The sequence below is a fragment of the Cnephaeus nilssonii genome, assembly GCF_951640355.1.
Source record: "Cnephaeus nilssonii genome assembly, chromosome: 1".
In the NCBI taxonomy this organism is placed as follows: domain Eukaryota; kingdom Metazoa; phylum Chordata; class Mammalia; order Chiroptera; family Vespertilionidae; genus Cnephaeus; species Cnephaeus nilssonii.
In genome coordinates this window covers 105,766,102-105,783,759 of record NC_137072.1, presented here as the reverse complement: position 1 = coordinate 105,783,759, position 17,658 = coordinate 105,766,102, and the positions used below count along the sequence as shown (strand labels likewise).

The 17,658-nt window shown below is 40.7% G+C and overlaps 1 protein-coding gene across 2 annotated transcripts in view; it reads left to right on the top strand.

Moving 5' to 3' along the window:
* Window positions 1–1,023: 1,023 nt before the first annotated feature.
* The window catches only part of LOC307103148 (cytosolic beta-glucosidase), a gene marked incomplete at its 3' end in the record, with an annotated part of 114,010 nt that continues 97,375 nt past the window's right edge, over window positions 1,024–17,658 (top strand). For both annotated transcript variants that reach the window (XM_079777196.1, XM_079777195.1), the window contains exon 1: window positions 1,024–1,096. In XM_079777196.1, coding sequence (XP_079633322.1) covers window positions 1,039–1,096 — 58 coding nt within the window. In that variant the 5' untranslated portion in view covers window positions 1,024–1,038. The remainder of the gene's footprint in view (window positions 1,097–17,658) is intronic.

The window sequence follows — 17,658 nt, the reverse complement described above, 5'->3', positions numbered from 1 at the left end:
GGAGTGATTGACATATTGTGCTTTTATTATTATAGACTGGAGACCTGGTGCACAAAATTTGTGCATGGGAAGAGGTCCCTCAGCCCAGCCTGCACCCTCTCGCAATCCGGGACCACTGGCTCCTAACTGTTCACCTGTGTGCCTGCTTGATTGCCCCTAACCCCGCTGCCTGCCTGCCTGATCGCCCCTAACCACTCGCCTGCCTGATTGCCCCTAACTGCTCTCCTGCCTGCCTGATCACTCCTAGTCTCCTCTGCCTGCCTGCCTGATCGCCCCAACAATTCACCTGCCTGATGCCTCTAACTGCTCACCTGCTGGCCTGATTGCCCCTAACTGCCTCTGCCTGACTGCCTGATCACCCCTAACCACTTGCCTGCCTGCCTGATTGCCCCAACTGCCTCTGTCTTGGCCCCCGCTGCCATGGCTTCATCAGGAAGGACATTCAGAATGAGGTCTGGAAGGTTGTTCGGCTGTCTGGTCTAATTAGCATATTACACTTTTATTATTATAGATACGGTTTCATATTCTCCATGGTTTTAAATATCTACTGGGGATCTTGGGAAATATCCCCTTCAAATAAGGGGGGTGGGGTGAACGTGCTACTGTACTAGAAGAAACAGTTGAAAATAGTTACCTCTAAGAAGTGAGAATTAGGAATTGGGAAGAATTGCTTAAGGGAAAATTTTAGTAGGATTATGTCCATGTACTTTATGAAAAGGCAAAAGATCAGATGAATGGGTGACCCGCCAAAGCAGGGACTAGGTCAGCACCCAAGTTGATCCAAGTTCGTTAAGAATCAGGGAGTGCCTGGAGAGAAAAGTCCAAATGCTCACCTAGTACAAAGTGCGTGGCATTTTATCAAGGCACTTTAATCTTTAATCTGTCCACTTGCTCATTTGCATACACGGTGGCACCCTGTGACCCTTGTCAGGGGTGAGAGTTTACTTACTGTTTGCACAATTGCTGGGCTGCTCCGACAATAGGGCACAGTGCTTCTGTGGGCTGAGTGTCCAGATGGCCAGCTGTCTCCCTGGAACCATGGCTTTCCCTGCAGGGTTTGGATGGGGGGCAGCCACCGCGGCTTATCAAGTGGAAGGTAGGAGATGCTCCTTTCCCTTGGCTAGGGCTGGGATGGGTTACTCCTGGTGAGTTCTGAGTGTCTAGGGAAGAAGATAGAGTGAGAAAAAGAAGGAAATGGATTTCAGAGTCTATAACTATATAAATGGAACTGTGTCCCCTTGCACGCAGAAGAGGCTCACATTCCGTGGTCCTTTCCTGAGGCACAAGGGGGACAGTGGGAGATCTGAGCACCAAGCTGCAGCTGTATTTTCAGTCCATCCAACCTTACCTCTCACATCAGTTTACATTGGACCGGCTGCTTTTGGCATTGGTCATTGGTTTCTTGAACACATTTGCCCCAACACCCCTAAAAATAACAATGTTTCGAATTGACTGGAAAAATATTAGGTAACTAAATAGACTGGCCCTCCAGGAATAAAGCAAGACAACCTTGGTTAGTTTCCTTGTCAGGAGAGAGGTCAGATAGACCAGAGGGCGGGGGGGGGGGGGGCGTCAGTGAGAGGAGTAGAAGGAGAGCGGAATGAAGTGAATGGAATCAGGTTCTAGCAGCAGCAAGAATAGCGACTGTGACAATGGGGTCTGGAGCCAGACCCCTTAGACTTGGGGGTCTATCTCTACATATTTTTAAAATTAAATTTATTGGGGTGACATTGGTTAATAAAATTATATAGGTTTCAAGTGTACACTTTTATGATATGCCATCTGTATATTGCATTGTGTACATACCACCCAAAGTGGAATCTTCTTCTATTACCATCTTTCTGACCCCCTTCACCCTTTACTGCCCTCCCATCCCTCTTCCCTCTGGGAACCAGCATACTGTTGTCTGTGTCTATGAGGTTTATTTGTTTGTTTGTTCATTTGTTGTTTTCAGTTTTATGTGCCACATATGAGTGAAATCATATGGTTTCTTAACTTTTTCTGTCTGACTTATTTCGCTTAACATCATAGTCTCAAGGTCCATCCATATTGTCACAAATAGCTGTATTTCTTTTTTTGTCTTTTCTTATGGCTGAGTAGTATTCTATAGAATATAAGTACCATGTCTCCTTTATGCAATCATCTATCCAAGGTCACTCCAGTTGTTTACATGTGTTGGCCCCCATGTACAATGCTGCAGTGAACATAGGGGTGCATATGTCTTTGTGAATAAACATGTTCCTTTTTTTTTTCTGGTAGATACTTAGAAGAGAGGTTGGTGGCTCATATGGTAACCTTATTCTTAATTTTTTTGAGGAGATTCCACTATCTCTACATTTTAACAGCTCAGTGTTACTTTGGGCAAGTTACTCAACTTCTCTGTGCCTCCTCATCTGTAAGCTGGAGATAACTATAATGTCGCTGTGAGGTTAAGTAAGATGATGTATATTAGCTGCTTGGGGCTGAGTAAGTGCTCAATGCATGGCATTTATATTTAGTGGGATCAGAAAGGGATTACTGAGAATGACTCACTGTAGGATTCTATATTAAATTGGCAGGAATACTCAATCAGTTATACAGGACAAGATGGTGGGTTTTGGGTACCAGTTTCTAGGTCCTGCTTGCTCAGGCCTCAGGGATAATGACCTTGCTTGTCCATTCTGAGCTCCTCTCCTCACAGGGTCTCAGTATCTCAGCGTCACTGCACCCATTTCATCTTCTGGAGGCCATTTGTCCCCTGCTCTTTTGTGCTGGCTACAGCCTGATTTTAAGGTCTTTATTTGGGGCCTCACACTGCTCTTGTGCTGTTTACTTTTTATCAACAGCTTTCAGGGCGGCAAACTTGATCCAATGTGACTGCTCTCTTTGTTAACTCACACAGTGACTTCTATATATGTTTGCTTGTGTTCCACCTCTTACCTTCCCTCTTGTGCTGGGTCTGAATCCCAGTTCAAGCACTTACTAGCTGAGTGATTCTGGGCAAATAACATAGTTGTCTCAGTTTCCTTATTTGTAGAATTAGGGACATGGTCATGCCCACCTTGTAGGTTTGTTCTATAATTAAACTAGTGGGCATATGTAAATGGACCACAAGCGTGCCTGGTACATAGTACCCAGAAAATAACTGCAATAGCACTATTAGTTATACTGGTACTATTACTATAAGTAAAAATAGTATTATTGTTGTTATTTTTCCTGGCTGGATTCTCTCCTACTCTGTAGCGACAGGTAAGTGACTTGTCTGCTCTATTTAGTGAAGATGCTCATTTCTACTTTGGATAGCATATTAGAATATGCTCCCTCCTTGCTCATTCTACCAGCAGCTGCTGGGAGAGTTGCTATTTAAATATCCTGTCCCCATTGCCCAGACCACATGTGCAGGCCGTCAACCCATGGCTTCGTTAAATCCACGGGGCCTGGGGTTTAGAAGCTGAGGTCACCCTGTCACTTTTTGATTTTTGAGAATCTGAACTTCAGGGCCTCCTTGGCCTCTGAAAGTCTGCAGAGCCGTTGGAGATCCCAGACACTCAGCAGCATGGAGGACTGAACGTGAAGTGTGTTTGTTAAGAAAACTAATGTTTCCGTGATTTGTTATAACGATGAGTTATAAGACATTACCATGTATCTCTTTCCACTGATGTTCAAAACACAATTGTCTGTGTAGCTCTCTTTGTTTTCAGACACCCTCTCGAGAGCCCTGAGTGGTAATTCTCAGACTCCACCACCTCCTCACTCACCTGTATGCATATACCGCACCCCTGCACAGAAATGGAGCTATCGGGGCTCTGTTGTTTGGGAGAGAAGGCACTGTCAGGGTCACTGCAGGCGTGGCTGACTGAAGGGCAGGACAGTAGCTTCTGATCACTGGATCTCCTAACATACTGTCTCCTTGGTTGCATATTTCCCCAGACCCCTGGCTCTTCCTTCTTCCTGACCTTGTTCATATCCTTTCCACCGCCACTCATGACCTCCCTGTTTAAGGTTTTAAGGCGAGTTTAATGTCATGTTTATTATATGAGAGTTGTCTGTGTGGTGCCTTGCACCTTTTGGAGGAAAGCACCACCTAAACCTAATAAATATTAAACAAGTGGTATAAGCAGGAGGAAAATGATGTGTTTTAGGTGGGTTGTAAAGAACACTGTAAAACCTGTAAAAATGTATTTGTTAGATGAAGAGGCAGGGGATAAAATGCAGATAATCATCGTCTTACAGCAGTGAGTCTCATGTAATATTTCAAAGCACAGAAACATTTCCAGGATTGTTAACCCTTTGGGAAGATGACTTGCTTCTGTTCCTGCCTGGAGGGAACAGGAGGCAGGAACAGCAGGTAGCTCAGTGGCATTTTATTTACGTCCTCCCGGTAAGCTGTGGAGGAGTGTGAAAATGACTTTTAAGACCCAACGCTCCAGCCTTCGCTGGCTTATAACTCCCAGTGGTTTCAGGGAGGGCTCCTTAAGGGTGAATGTACTTTGCAAAGTCCCACAAACCCTAAACAAAGTCTAAACTACTCCTTTAACGCCTCCTGGTGGGATCTGAGTTTGTGGTTCCTGAGGAGGCAAAGGCCTCAGTTTTATGAATGTCATCATTCATCTTGATACTGCACTGGATACCAAGATCATGTTTGGGTTTTGATTTAACTTTGTCTTTGCTCTTATGTTGGCAGAAATTGGGGCTGGCCCCAAACTTTGGCCCCCTATCTGCCTTGGTGTGTCGAAGGTAAAATTCTATAGTTGAGAAATTTGGGGTTAATTGCATTAAAAATATGGGAGAAGAAACAGGGCAGCTGAATTAGTTGGCTTTAGGTCCAGTTTGTGGTGCTTCTATCAAAGCTGTTTCTTCTGTGATATGTAATAAAAACTCAATTGGTGCACAAAAGCCCAAGCTAGAGGCATACTTAATCTACCTGCAGTAGCTGTTAGCACAGATCTTATACTTATTTATTTTATTTTTAATTTTTATTGATTTCAGAGAGGAAAGGAAAGGTAGAGAGAAAAACATCAATGATGAGAGAGAATCATTGATCGGCTGCCTACTCCCCTCTACCCCCCACAACTGGGGATCGAGCCCACAACCTGGGCATGTGCCCTTGACCTGAATCGAACCCAGGACCCTTCAGTCCACAGGCTGACAGTTCTGTCCACTGAACCAAACCAGCTAGGGCTGGTCCCATACTTCTTTAGACCACTTCCTGTTTGCTTTCTCCATTCAACCAGTTTGGACTGTGTATCTTGTTGCCTATATTCTGCTAAGCCCCTTGGATTAAACATCCCAGTTTGGGACCTGATCTTTTGGCTATCCTAGGTAGCCTTATAGAACATGACACACCTATTCTTTGTCTGGGCCACCTACAAAAGAAGGAGGGAAAGCAAGCATAGTGCACAGGGAAAAAGAAAGAAGAAGGATGAACACTTTTCCCTAAAATTTCTCATAGCTTAAAAGTTGATGTGACCGAAACCACTCTCCTTTCTTTCCTCCAGGTTCAAATTTGAGATCCATAAAAATCTCACATACTGCCCCCCCCCCCCTTTTTATTGTACAGTGAAATTGTATGGGCATCATTGAAAGAGAATGGGCTTATGCAGGGATGATATTCAGTATTCACCAACTGATATGATTACCAATCAGATGTCAACCACAGACAATAGGTGTAGACTAGATTGACACCTGCATTGGTTAATGAGAGTGGATGCCAACTGTCAACAACTGTTATGGACCAGGCTGGCGCCCATATTAACTAATCAGTGTGGCTGTCAGCTATAAACAACCATTAGGGCCACACTTCTATGTGCTGTTTGAATTTCAGCCTGGGGCTTTTGAGTGGAGTACTCTGGGGTATTCCAACTCTGTTTGTGGACTACTGGAGAGTTAAGTGACTTACCTTCTCCGAGCCTCAGATTTCTTACCTGCAAAATTCCTAATGCTGATCTCATTTTTTTTGTCTCTCTCTCAAAATGGCATTGGATGAATATTGGAGAATTTTTCTTACATGTTTGTGTTTTTTTTTGAAATTTTATTCCCTCAGCTTTTTCTTCCAGGTTACTAATTTGGACTTTAGCTTCATTCATTCTATTTTTTTCAACCCCTCTATTGAATATTGAATGGTGATCATCATAATTTTAGGTTTTACCATAGGAACTCATTCTTACTCTTTGGTTACTTCATTTTTAGGAAAGCATGTTTTGTTTTCTGAATGTAGTCACCCTTCAAATATTCTTAAGAATGCTAGTTTAAAAAATTAAGTTCTCTTGCCTTTTTATAATTCTTTTTTTTTTCTGACATTACTTTGAGATCTTCGGGTTATTTGTTCATTTTCGTCTTTACCTTTCATGTTATTTGTTTTTGGCGAATGTATGGCCATCCTTGAGTGCCTGTTCATGCTCATGAATGAAATAATAGGTGGATTGCTATTCATAAGAGAGTTAATCCTCCTTTGAAGTTAGGTAATTCTATTTAACTGAACCAGAGCTCTAGAGCAAGCACATCAAACTCAAAGGCTAACACAGGCTAAATAAACAAGGTCTAAGTTTATATGGGCCACAAAAAAACAAAAGTTTCAATTTTCATAGAAACGTAGGTTTATTTTGATAGAGACATGAATACAAAGGGCTGAAATAAATGAGTAATCGTTAACATAAAATAATAGAACATTTTAATAAAAATTAATATTTATTCTTGAACATTAACTTACCAGACACCGAATAACTGCACAAGTTAATAAGTGTAATGCAAATAAACCTATTTTCCTTGTTCTCTAAAAGTGAAATATTTCCTGTTGCGCACACCAAACAAGTCAGTATAAGACTAATGATGTGGCAATTGGCCACTAAAATATTTACTGCTAGTATTAGTGGAGAAAAATGATGCACCTGAGCATAAGGTGCGTAAGGGAAATGAATGCAATATGATTATAGTAATCAGTCATTAGAGAACATTGTAGTTCGTTGTTAATAATTATGTATAATAGGATATTGTAAAAATTAAGTTATGTAATTTTTATTAAAATGTTTCTTACATACCATTATATTGACTGGGCCGCAAAAATATTTGCTGTGGGCCGCATGCGGCCTGCGGGCCGCGAGTTTGACATGCTTGTTCTAGAAGAAGCAGGATTCTGTGTAAGTGGGTTGGAATCTATTGATAGGCAGTGTCCTCATAAAGGACAATGTGTGTGAGGGGAGGACACCAAGATTTAGACCCCAATAACTGCCATATGGCCAGGACTTTAAGGAAAGATGTATATGCTTTTTGCTCTATGTTTGTTTTTTTTCTCCACTGCCCTTCAAGTTCATGTTTAGCTCTAGAGTTTGACTTTTCTTACCCAGCTCAGTATGCTTCTACCCTTTTTAGGAACCTGTGCCAGTCATATCTCCCACTTTTATTAAGCATTTCTTGGGACTTGAACGTGGGGTAAAGGCAGCACTGGCTGCTCTGCTTATAGCAGGGGTGGGGAACCTTTTTCCTGCCAAGGGCCACTTGGATATTTATAACATCATTCACAGGCCATACGAATTATCAAGTTAAAAATTAGCTTGCTATTTTGGTCAAACATTTAGTTAACTCACCCCTAATTCCTTGGCAGGGCCAGACCAAATGATTTTGCAGGCCTTATAAGACCCTGGAGCTGCACATTCCCCCTCCCCCGCCCCTCTGCTCTCTGCATTGTTCCACCCACAGATTCCCTAGGGCAGCAACCTTTCAGACCTCAGGGACCACCAGTGGTCTGAGGACCACCACGACCGACCGCTGTCCTAGGGGACTCCTTATCAGCTATCTTCAGTGTGTGACTTTATGTTGTAGTTCTTTGTTTTAGTTTCTCAGACAATTCAGTCCTATTTTTTTTAATTATCTAGAAATTACTTAGTAAATGTGATAGTCTATTAGAACTTTACTTTTTGTTTTCAGCTCTGTTGTGGGTTCTTTTTTTTTTTTTTTTTTTTTTAAAAAATACTGTTGTTTCTATTGGGGATGTGAGAGGGAGAAGAATTAAATATGTATACTCCACTCCTCATCTTAAACTGGAAGTCTTTATTAATATGCATTATTATATGAAAGTGCTCCATAGACCATGAAATATTATTGAAAGTTAACAGATGAATTTGCCCTTCTCCTCTTACCATTATCACCCTTCTCGTCATCTTTAACACATCCAACCTGTGGTTGTGAGATCTGAATTTCCTAGCCCTATGCTTTTAGGAGATAGGTAACATGGAATTTCAGACAACCGAACAAAAGAAAGTGTGATATTCAATGAGAGGAAAACCACAGTGAAGGAGGGCTACTGTCCACCAAGAAAGAAGGTGTGTCTAGGCATCTGCTTCCGAGGTCAGCTCCTCTAGGCCATCTTCACTTTCCATCATGTCTTACCTCCCTTTATTCTCATCACAAATTCTCCATGTTCCAGATTTTCCAGTTTTTCTGTTGTCTTCAAAAGCAATGCTGAAAGGTATCTACTGAAATCACTATAATTTTATGTCAGTTATTTATCAATAAGAGTCTCCCTGCTGTTTGTTCTTTTGTACCAGCAAAGTTGTGAGGACAGAATGGTAATTAATCACATATGTTTAGAGAAAAACAAAATGATTGCTTTATAAAAGTAAGATAATTGTGGAACATTAAAAACATATAAACAAGGAAGATATAAAATTTAAAAATCAACTAGAGAGGAACTTTCAAATTTTGAGTATGTACTTCCAGTCTTTATACATTCACAGACTTTTAGGCACACATATGATTTTATTTATTTGCTAGAGGCCTGGTGCACAAAAATCATTCATGAATGGGGTCCCTAGGCCTGGCCGGCGATCAAGGCCAATCAGGGCTTTCCGGCTGCCTGCCAGAGCCTTCCCTTCCACGGCCCCTCCCTCCGGCTGGCCCTGTCTTCCTGCTGGCCACCAGCTGCCGGCTGGGGCCTGCTGGACAGGGGGAGGGATGAGGGGAGGTTGGCTAGCTGTAGGAGGTTGGCTGTGGGAGCACACTGACCACCAGGGGGCAGCTGCTGCATTGAGTGTCTTCCCCCTGGTGGTCAGTGCATGTCATAGTGACCAGTTGTTCCAGTTGTTCTGGTTGTTATGGCATTCCGGTCGCTTAGGCTTTTATATATAGAGATTTTTTTTCATCCTAATAGGAACATTCTGTAAATGGTTTTGGTTTCTTTAAGATACTTTATAAATATCTTGATAATCTATAACATGTCTGCATCTTTTCTACTCTTCTGGTGTCCTTTCTCCCTTACCTATCTGTCTGTAGTTGCACATGTCAGTCAATATATTTAACCTTGTAAAACAAGAACAAATCTGCTACTTCTCAATGATTTGTATGGATTCAAAGTTCTATATATTGTCCTACACATTTGTACATGACTTTTTTTTGCCACCACTAATTTCATCAGTTAAGCTAGGACATTTGTCCATTTGGATGAATATGTGGCGACCTCATCCTGGAAAACAAAAGGCATTACTTGTGCTGTTCCTTCCTGGGCCTGCCCATCTGGTAGGGATTGCTTTCCAGGTAAGTTCATTGATGCACAAGGTTGAGTGATTCTTTAAAAATTATTACACTGTCACACAATGCCCAAGCCAGAAATATACTCTTGTTAGACTTTTCCTCTTATTCTCTCCTTTGTTTAACCAATTAATTTTTATTCTGTGTTCTCTAAAACTCTTGATTGCATCCCTCCTCACCATTACTATTACCTTTCCCTTAGTTCTAAAACTCACCATTCCTTGTCTTCTTAAAGTCTGCTTCTTTCCCCTCCACTTTGCTCCAATCTTTCTGGCGTATTGCTGCTAGCATGGTCTTGAAAAATTCTGATCACATCATTCTAGTTTTTGAGAGATAGCATGAACCTTGAAATCAAACAGACTAGGTTTGAACCCTGACTCCTCCACTTACCAATGAGTTATGTGATCTTGGGAGATATCTGAGCTTTGTATGCCTCAGTTTCCTCATTTGTAAAATGGGAAAGTAACAGAGCCTATCTCAGGGTTGTTGTAAATATTAAATTTGTTTGTGAGCATCAACTGCCTAGAACAGTGCTGGGGAAACTATGTGGGTTCAAATATACATGCTAACAATTATTTTAAAAATTTAGTGTCTTCTACAGAATACTTTTTGATCTTCTTGCATGGCATTAATAAAAAAACATCTCTGCCCCATTGCCAGCTTGATCCCTGGTGCAAGGCATGCAGGAGGCAGCCAATCAATGATTCTTTCTCATCATTGATGTTTCTATCTCTCTCTCCCTCTTATTTCCTCTCTGAAGTCAATAAAAAGTATATACTTAAAAAAACCAACCTCTTTATTTTACCTTTGACTTCATCCCAAATGTATCTCTTCCTTCTTCTTCATTTTTACCTTATTCTTTGACCAATGTGATATGCATGTGATTCTTTAAATGTGCCATGACCTTCAAATGGTGTCACGCACACTGTTCCCTCTGATTGCATACCTGGCTATTGGCATGAGCAGAGACCAGCAGGGGACAGAGATCCAGGCCATGTAACTCCCAGACTATGTCTCCTCCTAATCCAACATACTGTCTCTTTCATATTCATCCTTTATGCTACTCTCCTGAGTGTGTTCCTGTGAGCATGGTAGAGGTACTGGGGGTTGGTGTGTTCCTGTACCTTGGTGAAGGCACTAGGTGATGGTGATGAGGTGGGGTAAAGGGAACCTCAAAGCAGCATTTATTACATGTGAAAAATCTATTCTTATATTAAACTAGTGGCCCAGTGCATGAATTCGTGCACATTGAAAGGAAATTAATTGGAAGAAATATTTTAATATCACTATTCGCCCTTTCTCTATAATAGAAGTGTCAACCAAATTCACGATCAACAATGACAGGTTGAAACACACGCGTGTGATTGGACCCAGTGAGAACTTTATATATATAGAGACACTTGCTTAATTAGACCTGCTTTCTGATTTAGCTAAACTTTTTCCAGCTCAGTAAAGCACCCCAACTTCTCTTTCAGGTAATTGTCAGCAACACAGCAGTAAATATCAACACAACACAGATTATTATTGTAGATCACGCAGGGAGAACAAAGGGTAAAATATTTAACTGCAGCATTGTTTGTTTATATTCTGCACAGTGAGAAAACCTGAAGTCATTTTCAAGGTCCACCATTTCTTACTTCTTTTCCATCAGGTCAAGTTTCTAAACTTTCTAAATCTCCGTTTTCTGGCTAATGAAAAGAAAATAGGATTGCATTGAATCTCCTATCTACCTACTCTAGGACTTCTGTGAGGATCAAATGAGATGAGGTATGGGAAAATGCTTCACAGACATTTGGTTAAAGTGTAAAATGTCTCCACCTGGCTATAAAGCAAGTTGTGTTCCTGGACTGAAGAAACTGCAAGGAGGCTAGTTACTAGGGAGAGGAAGCCGGGTGTTTCTACGTGACATCATTACCCAGTGCCCACAGCAACCGTTTCTGGGCTGGGCTGGGCTGGGCTGGGCTGTGGGCTGCATTTTGTGCCATGGGGTCTTGGCAACGTTGGCTGCGTTTTGGTAGGGTGTCGCTCCGGGGTGGTGGTGGGGCCTGTGTCCCACTTGGGGGAAGCCAAGTGTTGCTTTGTTGACACCAGGTCCCTGGTGCCGTTTCTTTGTAAATGGCCAGTGTGTGTCATGGCAGCTCCTGTGTTGAGTGTCTGCCCCCTGGTGGTCAGTGTGCATCATAGTGACAGGTCGGATGATCAGAGGGACACTTAGCATATTAGCCTTTCATATATATAGATACGTGGAAAAACATGGATACTATGGCTTTTTACTTGGGGGCGTTTGGGTGTAACTCCAGGCTCCTAAAGATGACTAATATCATGAAAGGTGCTGATATGGATATCGTAGCTGAGAGTTGGTATTTTGGAGTCATGGGTGGTCACCATGGCAGGAGGGCTCTGTTGTTTCCTTCTGCTGTGCTACATGGGCCTCTGCTTGAGGTGCCCTGAACCAGCTGAGCAGATCTAGGCTGGCTTTGGACCTTTCTCAAGGTGCCTGCTCTTCCTTTCATTAGTATGAATAATCAGGGTTTGATTGTAAAGTATGCCTGGGCCAAACACAAGGGCTTTTAAAATTGTCTGCTGTTTTAGATTATCCAGGCCACTGATCCCCTTCCTTAGCATGGATAATTGAGAGTGGACTGGGCTGAAGAATGTTAAGCAGAACCAATTGACAAAATAAATGAGATTTTAAAAATCCTTTACATTTTAATAATAGGAAAAAACTCCAACTTGGTTGACTTCTTTTTTTTTTTTAATCTAAAAGGGCCTAATTTATATTTTGAAACTGTAAGTTTATTTGGTTGTTGATTCAAAGTAGGAATACATTTTCTATGATGCAACCATTTACAACCTATTTAAAATGTATACCAATTACAATGTGTACTTAATAGAGGTAGGGGAAAATTTTAAATATAGACGAGAGGTTGGCCAGTTTCACATTCAATGTCAAATCTTCTTATAACCATGTTTATGTTTCAACTAAGTAGCAGGAAGAGAGTGGGAGTCACTTCAAATTCTGAAAATCTCTCTCTTGATAGTGGGGGCTATAAGTCCTTGCCCCTAATGAGCAATCATCATGGAGAGAAGAGCATTTTTTTAATGTTTGTATATGATTAACAGGATCCTGATTCCTGGGAATATCCAAGCTCATTCTCTTCTCATTTTCATCCTCTCATCTTTCCCCATGCACCCCTTAGTACAGGGAGAAATGTATTTACATGTCACTTGACTGGGAATTTAGAGGACGTTTTCTCTAAAGAACAATTTAATAAATAGGGATAGGTGTCACTGAATACCCTTCAGTGTGTAATGAAATAAATAGATTTTTGGGGGTTGGCTTGGGAATTTAGAACATATTGTAAGTGGCAATGGTGAGTTTCTGGGCAGTTGATTCATAAATAAGGTTTTGAAACATTACCCATTTTTACATTGGGAATTACCAAGCTAAAGCTTAAAGTCCCCCCCAACACCCATGAACAATCATTTAAATACAGGCTTTGAGACTTGGGCGAAAAAGTGCATTATTTACTCTAAAAACAATAATCTTACTTTGGAGTCATTGTAGTCCATCATACAGATGCATACTTTGGGATGTTTGAAAGGGTAACATTTTCTCGTGATGGCCTATTACATCATATATCTTGTACATTATTATCCAGGCACAGGTAGGGATGCCCATTGGCCCCTCTGTAACAGAGTAAGGGAGACTGAGACTCCTTCACAGGGTGAAATGTTACAAAGGGGCTTTGGCCTTGCCTACTGTGTTTACGTAAAGAACAGGATATGGTCTGTATCTGTGTTGTATTGGGAGGCCTTGGTTCTCTGGCATGAATTAATAATTAAATTCAATTAAATGAATGTTTATTTGAATTACTACTATGTAGGTCATCCTTGTTAGATATTTATTTACTATAGATAATAGATCCTGATGGTGTAAAAAAGCAAATAACATGATCATTTGAATCCAATATTCTAGTGAGGGACACTATGATATGATGTAACAATTCTAACAGTAGACAGACAAAATGTTATTGGAGAATAGGTGGGAGGGTGGGGATACAAGAATAGGGGGTTATTGTATAGGCATCAAAGTTGGGCTTTTAAGATATTTGCTATGTTTTGTTTTCAGGGAAAGTCATAAGGAAGGGCATATAAGTGGAGGAAACATTTTGAGCCAAGGCACAAAAGTATGAATATTCCTGCTGTATTAGCAGAATGGTAGGTAAATGATTTAGAATTATAATACTTTAAAATTTATTAGAATCATCTGGAGTTCTTGTTCAAATATAGATTTGGGGGGCATCATACCATGCTATATATAGCAGTGTTTACAGATGGGGCTCAAGAATTTACTTTTTTTTTTTTTTTTTTTTCACAAGAGCTGCTCGGTATGATTGTGCTATAGATTTCTCATGCTTTGAGAAAACCTGCCACAGGCAATGTTTTCTGATGATAGGGTGACTGACAGGATTTGAAGCTGGAAAGATAGAATAGGTCCATGGTATTAGGATCATGTGGAATAGGTTCTTGGTAGCCATAAAATATTCTTAAGCAAAGAGAATAATATGGTCAGATCTGTATATTAGAGTTTACTGGAGTGTGGAGAATTCACTGAAGGATAGAGACATGGATGCTAGGGAACAGTTGTTAGGCAATTGCAGATGATGCATCTGATGATGAAGACCTGCATTTGGTTGGAGGGGACAGAAGGGAGAAAAAGCCTTAAGAGATATCACTGAGGCAGAACCAGAAGGATGTGTTCATGAAAACAATGTAGGGAATGAAGGAACTAGGAGGAAGACTAAGTTGATTCTTGTGATTGTAACTTAGGTAACTGGCTGGCTGACTGTGCTATGAATAGAAATCAAATACCCTGGAGATGGAGCAGGTTTGGAGTTGGTGTGACTAGGTTCAGTTTGGGCTTTCTATTCCCTTAGGGTATTTAACCTTTTGCACTCCATGTCGAGTGTGACTCGACACAGTTAGCATTAGAATAAAGGAATCGAGAAAAAAGCAAGCGAGTGCAAAGGGTTAAGTGGGAATGCCTTGGAGGTAACTAGAAAATCCTATCTCCATTTCTGGTTGAATTTGCTGGTAGTAACCCATTTATAGCTGATAGTAGAAGTCATAATGGAAGAAAATGCTTGAACTAGAGCCCTACAGGTAATGAAAGAGGAGCAAACGTTGCAAATGCTGGATTAAATGGTGCAAAGAATCGAAAAGACTCAGAAGGAACCCACGTGAAATCAACCTTCTTTCAGAATATTAGAATGACTAGAAAGGTCTTTAGAAACCTTTCTGTCCAGGGATTTGAAGACATTTATGTAATGCAGAAGATCTAGGTTTTCAAGGAAAATATAACTGAGATGTGTAATAAAACAGACTCAGATGAGCCTCTCTGGTTGGAGCAGGTAGGGAGGACTTGTGCCTATCCGCCCCTCATTTCCCTCTTTATTGCTTCTTCCCTACATGACAATTCTTGACTCCTCTCCAGGGAAGATGGTTTTACAACATCAACATCTATGTACATTCATTGTTTTATGGAGGCCAGAGAGATGGATTGACATGATCAGTAGTAACAGAGTGTGATGTGAAAGATGGATTGACATGATCAGTAGTAACAGAATGTGATGTGAAAAGGATCATAAGAGACAAAGTAACAAAGGGCAACGTGGAACCCATAGCCAAAACAAGTGGGGCAGAAAAAAGTGGTTCCAAGGTAGGGGTTAATTGCGAGTAGTGATATTCATGGAAGGAGTGGCAGGGGTGCTTAATTTTAGAGGCTAAGAAAACATTTAAGGGATTCTGTTTCTTGTCCATCTAGAAGTCAGAGCTAAAGGTTTGTGCTGGGTTGGATAAAGAAAGTGAGTCTCTCCAACTTCTACAAAGTGGAGGCAGTTGTCACATATATTGCACCCCAGTTATTGCTCAGACCCCATCCAAATTCCCATGGAAGTGGAATTTTAAAGATGGGGGAAGCTGGAGAATCAGAATGAAGGACAGAGTAGCTTTCCTTTCCATGTGGGAGGGATTACAGAGGGGCAACTTGCTTGGGTGGTGATGGATGTCTTCATAACTTGTCTTAAAGTTATATTTGCAAAGTCAGCATGCTCTGCCTATTAGAATGCATATGCATATTTATTTAAGAAGGCTGTTTCAGGGGGTTTGTTGATGGAAGACTCCTCTATACTGCCAGTTGGCGTACAGTAGATATGATTGGTAGCTACCAGTCAGTCTTTAACATGAAAAGTACAGAAAACTCTGTATTCAGGGAGTTGTTTTGAGACATCAGCAGAAATCTGCCAAGACTGAAGGCTGACCCAGTGAATCCTGGGGGACCTTGAGGAAAGTCAATTCACTTATGCATCAAAGGAATCTCAAATTATTCTAAATGGCGCTTGCTGCTCAGAGGGTTTGGCTCTTGAATTAGCAAGCTGCAGCAAGTTCCAAGCTGGTGTTCTTTCTTAGAAAAATGCTTATGGGATATAAATCTTTAAAAAGTGCATCTCATTGTACCAATTGTTTCTTTTAGGAATAAAAAGCCCATCAGGTTGTTATTAAGAGTTCTGTTTAATAATGTCAATAAATTCTAGAATTGGAGACTGGGTATTGTTATTTCGGACGTTTTAATGGTCCCCATTGTCTAAGTTACTTGGCTTTGGCTTGTTTAACCTTTGTTTTAAGGGCTTGGAAAAATTTCCCCAACTTCACAAGAGTTGATATAGTGGTTCTTCATATACTGGATACAAATATCGAAAGTATTTGAATTAAGTTAACAGTATTTGAATGATTGGACCCCATTGATACAAACAAAGTGAAAAAGATAATTGCAAATTATAGACGAATAAAAAAACTCAAGTAAAATTGATGTTTTTTTTTTTTACAAAAAAGCCTTAACTTATGACATTTATTAATTTAAGTTTAATTATAACTATGTAATAATTATTCATAAAAAGGACTGGAAGATTATGCTGCAAAATATTAATACAGAGTGGTAATATAATCTAGTAGTTACTGCCACCTACTAACTACTGGATTAGGAAAAAAAAGACTTCTAATTTGACTTTCACAAGCAATTGGTCTTGGCGTTGTTACTTAACCTCTTTACAACTTACTTCCCTCAGGTGAATAACATCTACCTTTTGGAGGTTTTTGGGAGTAGTACATAAAGTCATTTTGGCAATCTCTTAGCAGAGGACCTATAATTTCTTTTTTTTAAGAACTCAATACATGTTAGTCCTTATTGTCATTATCCTCACCACATTATGACTACCACCACCATCATCATCATCACTGTCATGGCCATCAGGTGTCTCCAAGAAGCACATGCCAGGATGGCATTGAACAGGCAAGTTTATTAGGGGAAAAGCCCTTGAAAAAACCTGGAGGGGGAAACAGAAGAGGCTGGGATACAGACATGATGAGCGGAGGAGAGAGGAGAAGAAGAAGGGAAGCTTGAGAGAAGCATTTAGACTGTGGTGACCCACAGTCACCTGTCAAGAGTCTCACAGCTTCCAGGGAGAAGGGTGTCATAGTGGCTTTGTCACACTCGACATTGGCTGGGAACAGCCTGGGGAAGTGTGGCCTCAATGCAAACCCCAGCACAAGTGATGGATTTCAGGGCTCAGGAGTTGGGGCCTGCAGCCGGTTATGCCCTTTGAGGTTGGGCATTTGTAAGTGTGTTCTTAAGTGTCTCACAGTTGTGAGTGATTTACAAAAATCTTCTCATTATTTTGGCATTTTGTTATATCTAATCTGCATTACTTTAACATTTGGGAGAAGAGGTAAAATAAAGATTTCAAAATATATTCTTTTTGCTTGGTTAACCCAAACTGTTTGAGCCTTGCCCGGATCTCACAGTAATCCCCAGCTTTTCACTTTACTTAAACATGTGGGTGCAGCTGTGCCATTACTTCCCTGAAAAGTTTTATTCTTTTGATCCTACTTTAATTTCTAGTTAGAAACTTGATTTGATTAAAGAGTAAAAGTTTAAGTGTTCGTAACAGGATTCAATTAAAATAGGTCATTCTTGGGGCTCTGAAAATTGTCACTGGCCTTTGGGCAAATTGGAACAAAAGTTATAAAATTCAATTGGATGCATCCCAACATTTAACATCTTTAAGGAGGACGTTTTGCCTAATAGATTCAATTTAG